We start from the raw sequence: 8,403 nt of genomic DNA, 5'->3' as shown, positions 1-8,403 counted from the left end.
TAGCTAGCAGCAGTAGTAAAGTACAAAGCAGAAAGGCATAATGTCTGCTTGGTACCTAATATATATATACACATATACATACACACACACACACACACACACACACACACACACACACATATATATATATATACATACAAACATACATACACAGAAAATAACCTACTAGGAAAAGACTAGGTCAGTCACGACAGATAGGAAAACTAACCAAATAAATGGCACTATCTACCAAGGGGGAAGTCTTGTCGCTCTGGCCTAGATTTAGCTTTCTGTTTTTCTCTGTATACTCTTCATTCTCAAGCTTTGCAGTAAAATCAAATTTACAAGCAATGAAATGGTCATGTCCAATTGATTACCCCGTTCAAGTATGTTCCAAAGAAAGCCAAGGCTTACCGCCTTGCATCTTGCCTCTCACCACTACTGAAACAAAAGCTTGCTGTAAAACAACCCAAATGTGGATCTAGGCTACTGAAGTGCAATTCTGCCTTGTCAACATCTCCACTTGCTGGAGTTCGGTACTCACTTATCAACCTAAAGCATGCTGTGATGTGGAATTTTACTTAAAAAAATCAAACTTCCCTTTTTACCTAGATTAAGTAGAGATGTGTTAAGTAACTTAATTTTACCTACCTGTAACTTCCCATTGTGAACTTCTGGGGTGCTTTTGTGACTTGATTGCCATGCCTGTTTAATAAAATTATGTGTAACACAAACTATTTAAAATATTAAAAATCTGCAAAGTAATGGGTTCAACATCAAGCTTGGCTATTTACTGGCTGACTGTGTTACCTGGGCAAAGCACTTAACAGGGCAGAGCCTCAACATTCTCATCCATAATATAGGGGTGATAACTGTCTTCACAGGGTTGATGTGAGAAATAAATGATTTAATCAGTCCATGTATGTGAAATTGGCAGGCTCAGTAATTGCTACATAGTAGGTTCTCGATACATTTTTGTTGGAGCAGCATAAAGAAATACCATGAACTAAGCACAAAATTCGTAGACTGTAAAATCTGCTCACCCTGGCGTGGCCAAGATTCTCAATACCTTTTGGAGAGCAGGGAGTGATGATCTGGTTATTCTAATGGAGCTAGAACATAAGGCTTCCATTATATCAGAAATTCTAGACCTCCAAACAACACTACTTTTTAGTCCTACTGAAATAAGAAATATTTGCTGGCACAGAATTCTCCCTTATCTGTGACCCTCATTTGTTCTCCTATCTTTTCACTTTCCCAAACAGACTTGACTCCAAAAGGAATTACCTGTAAAGCATCAAGTTATCGCCCCAAAATCAGTAGTGTGGATGCCCCCAGCCAAGTTTAAAGGAGTTGGAAATGGGTATTGTGTGTAAAGGCAGTGTTTTATGCAAATGTAGCCCCCTGATGATATTCCATAACTAGGAATAATCTAATCATAGTTATTATCTGTTGACTGTCTCCCAAGTGCTAGGCACTGTGCTGAGTGATTTACATATATTACCTCATTTAATGTTATAACAACCCTATCTGAGGTATTTATCACTACCATACTCTAGATGAGCAAACTGGGGCTCAGAAAAAGTTAAATCACAAAAGTAACACATCTAGCAAGTGGAGAAGCCTATGGCCCTCTTCTTTGTTGCATTTATACTAGGTAATAGGAAACTATGGTACTAGGACTCTGTTATGACCACATGGTTGGGCACCAAGTGGGAGGGGGAGCTTTTATATTTCCTGCTCCCTGAACCTTATAGAGTTTGCTTGGGCAGTAACCACCCCTATACTTTCATTCTTCTGCAGCCCAGTCTGGCTCCAAACATCAAACCTGCTAACATAATGCTCTGACAACACAGAATCCATTAAGAAAGTACAGAAAAGATCATTTGGTTTCCGCTTACATGAATCTCTTTTATGTTGCCTGGATCATCTCATTTTCTCTTTTTCTGGCCACAGGTGGTGCTGGAAAAAGTCTGACTGATCACTTGAGGCATTAACCTCTCACCTTAACAGAGTGGATGGGCTGAGAGGGAATAACACACTGCAGCTGTCCAGTATCTGACGGGGCGGGGGGGGGTGGGGGGGATAATTTGTATGAAGGTACAAATGGCACAATTCACTTCTTCCCTGCCCTAACCTTTTCACTCTGTCATTATAACTGTCCTGTACTCATGGTATTTTTCAGGTTCTCCTGACGCTAAAGGAATAAAAGTAGCACTAAGCAAGCTGAACAAAGGTTTACCCTCACATCCTTCCCCATCATTCTTTCCCTATTTTGAAATCTTTGGCCCATTGCAACTAGGAGGAAAGGCAGTGCTTAGATAAAGTCATGGATTAATTGTCTAGTTCCTCCAAAATATTTAAAAACCAAAAAGATAGCTTTGGTTTTTAATAGACGCTCCTACCCTATCCAGCTTCTTCACACTTTTAATAATGAACAGTCCTTCATCAAGTGTTTCTGCATGTGCCAGCCAGGGCATGATCCTTAGAACTCCCAGAAGAGGTGGGGTATGGAGGCTGGTTGGACATGGCTGTGATGTGCCAAACTGAAAACCATTCCCTTTGAAGAGTTAAATATTACCCTGCCTAAAATTCCCATTCCTAATTGCACCGGGGAGAAATTAGATATAATTAGATTGCTGAAATAAATGCCTATGATAGATTGTAATAAAAGACACTCCTCTGATTCATCTCTTCATTCAAAAAAAATAATTCCTTTAGCCTTGCTCTGTATAGCACATAGAAAATGGATTATTTTACTTTACCCTGGCTTATTCCATAATCTATGCCAAATCGTTTAAGTATTTTATATTGTTGAATTCAAACTGAAAACAAAGTGGAATCTGTGAAGACAGATGATCTTAGCATGATTCTGAACTTCCTTTTAAGCATCCAATTGGATATATACAAAAATGGTTCAAGAACTGGGATCAAATGTAGTAAAACATGGTTAAAGCAAAAATGGCACATTTCTAGTATTGTTACTTCCCCCTAGGTACAGGTAAATCACATAAATAAATAAAGCAACTGACTTTTCAGTAATGTAAACTTAAATAGTTACAAACATACATGTAGGAAAAAAAAGGATACAGTAGTGCAAAAAATAAATTATTAAAACAGAAAGAAGTATGCATATTATTTTACACAATGCTATATAAAACCTGAACCATTTGGAATGAGACCTCAAGTCAGTGAAATAACGCAGCAACATTATTAGTATCTTTGTTTCACATTTCAACCACACAAGTCATTCACCTATGAAAAAAAGAAAATTAAAGCAAAACCACTTTAAATTTTCAGAAAATTTTATGTCAAAATCAAATTTTTTTTTTTTCTGGGCTCTTAAACACCTCTGCTGTGCATGGAGTTGTGCAGCATGTCAAGAAGCATCTTAAGATAGAAAGTTTCAAACAGGTCACATTCTTTTGGTCTTTCTACTCAGTTTCTCTCTGTGATCAACAGCAAGGTAATACCTGTTTGATACTTCCTTTTGTTAAGATGTTATTGCAATTAGATATATTTACAAGACGACTCCCCTAAGGCAGTGGGGAGGCTGGGAGCTCCTCTTCAGCAATCCACTCTCACTAGTTTTGGTTTCGGGATATAAAGGCCAGGACTCGCCGAATACCATTCAGTCTATCCTTTAAGGACTTCATTGCTAGGAAAGGGAGCTGAGCTCGGCTCTCCAATGGAAGAACCGCTAACGTCCACCAGCACCAGGCTGGACCATTCGGGTTAATCTGCAATAGAGAAACACAATGGGTTCACCCTATTCCCATGGCAGTGATGTCACTCTGCAGGTTTCCAAAGCCACAAGGTAAACATCCCAGGGGAACTGCTTCTGTGTGTAGCAGAGACTGCTAATTGCCCCCATATCTATTTCCCCCCATCTTAGCTGGGCATATAGTCACCCACAAAAAAAGACTACATTTCTCAGCCTCCCTTGCAGCTAGATGAGGCCATGAGACAAAGTTCTGACTAAGAGGATGTAAAGGGAAGTGATATGTGGAACTTCTGGGTCACGCCCTGGGAAAGGAGCATGTACCCTTTGCTTTCCTCTTTCTCTCCCTTTCCCCAGGCTAGAACGTGGCCATGGCGATGACCAGCCTTCTTCAATCAGGAGGATGAGGGCGACGCTCAAAGGATGGTAGAGCTTTGTGATGAAGGAGCCTGGGTCTCTGAACGATCTCATGGAACAGAGCTGCCCTAGCCTTCCAGGACTTACAGCCTCTATCTTGCTTAGATACAGTTATTTTTGGAAGTGGTTAAAGCAAACAAACCAATATCCTAGCAGATACACTACACCTCCTGGCCAGTGTGATTTCATGAGCCGGACTATCTGCTACTCTGTCTCTTCCACTTCTTCGATTCTGTTTAGGTCCTCTGGACTGATGCATAGAACATGTGGGCCTTCAATTCCCATGACCCCTTAGGCTTTGCATGTCTCTTAATTCCCTTCATTTTCATGCTTTTGGCTGAAGGCAATATAGTCCACATACAGCATGTCACTATATAGGGCCACAGCTAGCTTCTCCCCTGAAACCAAAGCTTGTGAATCACAGCCCCAACACACAGCAATCTCACTTTGCAAAAATTCCAATTAGAAAACACATTCACGTTAGAAATGTATTCCATCCCCAGGTTTCCTTTTAATAAAGAGCTTTCCCATTTCACATAAATCCTTCACCAAACTTCTGTTTGTAAGCAGCTTCCCAGGCACGCATTTTAGACATTGGTGACTTATTTCCTGCCAAGCCCTAAATGAGCTTTCTTCCCTTTCAGAAAGTTGGCTTTAGGACTGTGGAGAACCACATTCTGGTCACACCACCTACATGTGGGATTATTTGCCTCCAGATTGGTTCACCCGATTCCTGCTCCCCACCCCAGCCCACTGCCCTCTTTGCTTCTCTGTGCCTCTAGCTTCATTTGGATTCCTTTTTATCTCTCACTGCAATCTGTAACATGCTTTCCCTCCTAGTATCAGATGTGAATATCAGATTCACATATTCTGAACTTTCTTTCCCAGGATCATTAACAAAGATATTTAAGCTGATGTTAATACTTGTGGCTGTTTCTAAGAAACCTCTTCCTGAGGCTTAGAACATTCTTATTAATGGGACTACTGGGGCTGCAGCATTGACTGGATCAAACCGGATGGGTTTTTTCTGCTTTTTTTTTTTTTTTTTTTTGCTGCTGCTGCCGAAGAGATATGATAACAGTCCTAACAAGAAAGGAAATGAAACCCAAGATTTCAGCTTTCTGTGTCACTGAACTCTTATGAATCAGTCTGTGGCATCTGTTTTCTCTTGTGGAAAATGCTGCTATCATTGCTGATCACTATCTTCTGCCTGACTGGGGGAAAGTGCTTTCCAGAAGGTGAAAGGGAACATTAAGCTTGATCATGAGCTTGCTCAGAGCTCTGCTGTAGTCCTGAGTCACAGTGGCCCAGAGCCAGGAGCTGGGTCATTAGGAAGCACTAACTGGCCTTTCTCCCTCAACATTCACAATGCCTCTGCATGGGGGAAAGGGGCCTCCTTTGTGGTCTGGAGAAAGCAAGACACTTCAGACCGTTAGGAAACAGACTGGTGTTTTACAGCCTCAGAATCAAGAGGAAGAAGGGACTTTTCAGACCTCCTTATCTACCGCCCTCCTTTCAGAGATGGGAGAAAAGTTGAGAAAGGGGAAGGAACTTACCCAAGGTCACACAGCTAGAAAGGTAAGTAGGCCAGTCTTTCGGCAAGGAGGTCAGAATATACATATTCTATTCTACTACTGTGACAGAGTCAGGAATGAGTGTAAGTAAAGAATCACGAGAGTTATGGAGACGATGATGTAGGAGAGCCAGCTCAGAATGTGGGAAAGGGGATGGTGGAGAAATATTTGTCTAGGAGATCTCCAGCCTTGCCTTAGAAAGACAGTACTCCCTGATTTATACTAGACAAGCAAAGCTTGGTAAAACTTCACTATCTCCACCTTCCTAGAGAGCTTCTGATCTGCAGCTTGATCTTTCAAATGGACCTGTGCCCCCAGGAAAACGACTGATCCAGTAGACTCTAATGAACTGCTTTCTAGTATAACTCAGCCAAGGGTAAATTTAAAGATTGGGTCAGTTTTCTCAGGAAAACTTGCTAACCCCTGATGAGGACACTGGCAAGGGGCTAGACCTGCAAGGCTATGCATGGAGGGAGCTGAGTGTGAAAAATTCCTGTGGTCTGGCAATTGGAATCCTGTAAGGTAGCTGGCCCTATCTCCTGGCTCCTGCAGCAATGGGGGAGAGGGTTATGAAGCTCCCTGGAAGTGGCAGCCTTTGGTCTCAGCTCCCAGGATAGCCTTCTCTTAAGCCTGGCCTTTGCATGAATCTTGTCACCCTAACACATTACCAGGGTGCGAATCCGGACTCCCACTGAAGGTTCTTCTGTTGATGGCATCTGTGTTCCCATTCTCTCACCTGACTTACCTCTCAAAACCTGTCTTGGAGCCCAGTTCCTACTGCTTTACTTTAGTCACTCCAGTTCTGACTTGGGATACTTTTGGTCTCACCCATGATGCCCACTACCCAGCCAAACAATACCAGGATCCATCTCCCTCCTTACCCTTGATTTGCTGGATGGCAACCACACACCCATCTAATCACAAACCTTAGGCTCTCTCATCTGGTGGGGGCAACTGATTACAAAGAGACATTTTTATATACCTGGGGGTCAGCATCTTTCTCTGGCATTGGACCAAAGTGATTGAGTATCCGATTCTTCAAGGATGATTTGAGTGAATGAAACCACGATGATGCTTGCTCATAGACACAGTTATGTAATCCCATGAGCTCAGCACAATCCTCTCCTTGAACCTGAAAGTATCAAAGCGGAAGTGAAGCATTTTGTACCTTCTCTATCACTCCTAGAGCCCCTTTTGATGCCTTTGACTCTCTTTGAGCATCTATCCTGTCTCCCTATAGGAAGGCTCACCCATCCGGCTTTCCCCTGTGTGGTATGGGAAAGGCTCCTCAGCCAGATAAGGGACTGTGTGTAAATACTGCAGAGGGTGGAGAAAGGAGAAAGGTTCAGCTGGATAAATTAGCTGAAACAGTAAGACATATAGAAAACCAAAGATTCAAACTGGCCTGAGTGGAGGCGTGCTGTTAAACTAGGTTATGTTGGCTTATACCTTTGTCCTTTTCTTTTCCTTTTTTTTTTTGTGAGGAAGATCAGCCCTGAGCTAACATCCGTGCCAATCCTACTCTTTTTGCCGAGGAAGACCGGACCTAGGCTAACATCCATGCCCACCTTCCTCCACTTTATATGGGACGCTGCCACAGCATGGCTTGACAAGCGGTGCGTCGGTGCGCACCCGGGATCTGAACCCCGGGCCGCTGCAGCGGAGCGCGCACTCAACCACTACGCCACGGGGCCAGCCTCTGTCCTTTCCATTTTTTACATCTGCTTTCCCATTGCTTACTAGGAAGAGAGACACGAATGTGTCTGTGCCTCAGTGTGTAACTCTATCTTCCAAGTCAAATACATTTATTCATTGATCAGGTATTTATTAATCTTGTACTATACAGTGAATGTAAATATAAACGAACTGGGATTATTTACCTCTTCTTCTGCCCATTACTCCAGAAAACCAAGGATTAACTGGATATGGCATCTTTCTGCCTTATGGGATGATGGATTATTGGGAAGGGCCCTTAGCCAGGTTGTGCATTTCAAAATACAAATGTGCATGTGAAACTATAATTATCTCAAAAGTTTTAAAATATAAATAAATGGGTAAATAAAATACACATGTGTAGAGCCTGCTCCAGAGCTATCCCTTGGTACCCCTAGCAGAGACCTAACTCCTAGGCTGAATGCACCCAAGGTTGGTCTGCCCGGGCATTTCTTATGCAGGAATACAACTCAGCAACTAAGCAGGGAGAGCCAGGACACCGGGCACTCTCACTGCCATTCTACAACCGAACAGCAAACCGGCAGCATTCAATATTGCTGCAGCAATTTGGTGAGAAATACCGAGGGCTCCAACAGTGCTGAGAAATCCTTTTGCAAGCACCTTTGTCTGCCAAGCTACAGGGACAGCCTGGCTTTGGGATTCTTGGCACTGGCCACCCTCACCTTTTGGTCTTCGATGTATTCAATGTCGGCTGTGTTGTAACCATCCCGCTGGCCCTGATGGAGGACCTTGAAGCGCCTCTTGCCTATGCTGTCGACCACTGAGCGGCCATCGGCAAAGAACTGAACGTTTCTGATCTCTAGGATGCAGCCATATTCCGCAAACCTGTTTATTGGGAATGGAGTCAAGAAAGTAAATTCTTGATGAGTTGTTTCCCTGGCCTGGCCCCTAGACATCTCGGTAACCCCATGCTGTGTCTCGAGGGACTTCTGCTATTTGCCTGTCCCAGAGTCTTCAGCTACAACTACACAATACGCA

General features: G+C 42.9%; 1 protein-coding gene across 3 annotated transcripts in view; it reads right to left on the bottom strand.

Moving 5' to 3' along the window:
• Positions 1 to 2,059: 2,059 nt before the first annotated feature.
• Positions 2,060 to 8,403, bottom strand: part of LONRF3 (LON peptidase N-terminal domain and ring finger 3) — a 38,849-nt gene continuing 32,505 nt past the window's right edge. For all 3 annotated transcript variants that reach the window (XM_058536582.1, XM_058536584.1, XM_058536583.1), the window contains 3 exons: positions 8,088 to 8,250; positions 6,674 to 6,823; positions 2,060 to 3,719 (listed from right to left, as the gene is read on the bottom strand). In XM_058536582.1, the coding sequence (XP_058392565.1) occupies positions 3,564 to 3,719; positions 6,674 to 6,823; positions 8,088 to 8,250 (469 nt within the window). In that variant the 3' untranslated portion in view covers positions 2,060 to 3,563. The remainder of the gene's footprint in view (positions 3,720 to 6,673; positions 6,824 to 8,087; positions 8,251 to 8,403) is intronic.

This window comes from Diceros bicornis, chromosome X (genome assembly GCF_020826845.1).
Source record: "Diceros bicornis minor isolate mBicDic1 chromosome X, mDicBic1.mat.cur, whole genome shotgun sequence".
Taxonomy (NCBI): Eukaryota; Metazoa; Chordata; class Mammalia; order Perissodactyla; family Rhinocerotidae; genus Diceros; species Diceros bicornis.
The sequence above is the reverse complement of the archived record's forward strand: the minus strand, read 5'-3'. Positions and strand labels throughout refer to the sequence as shown.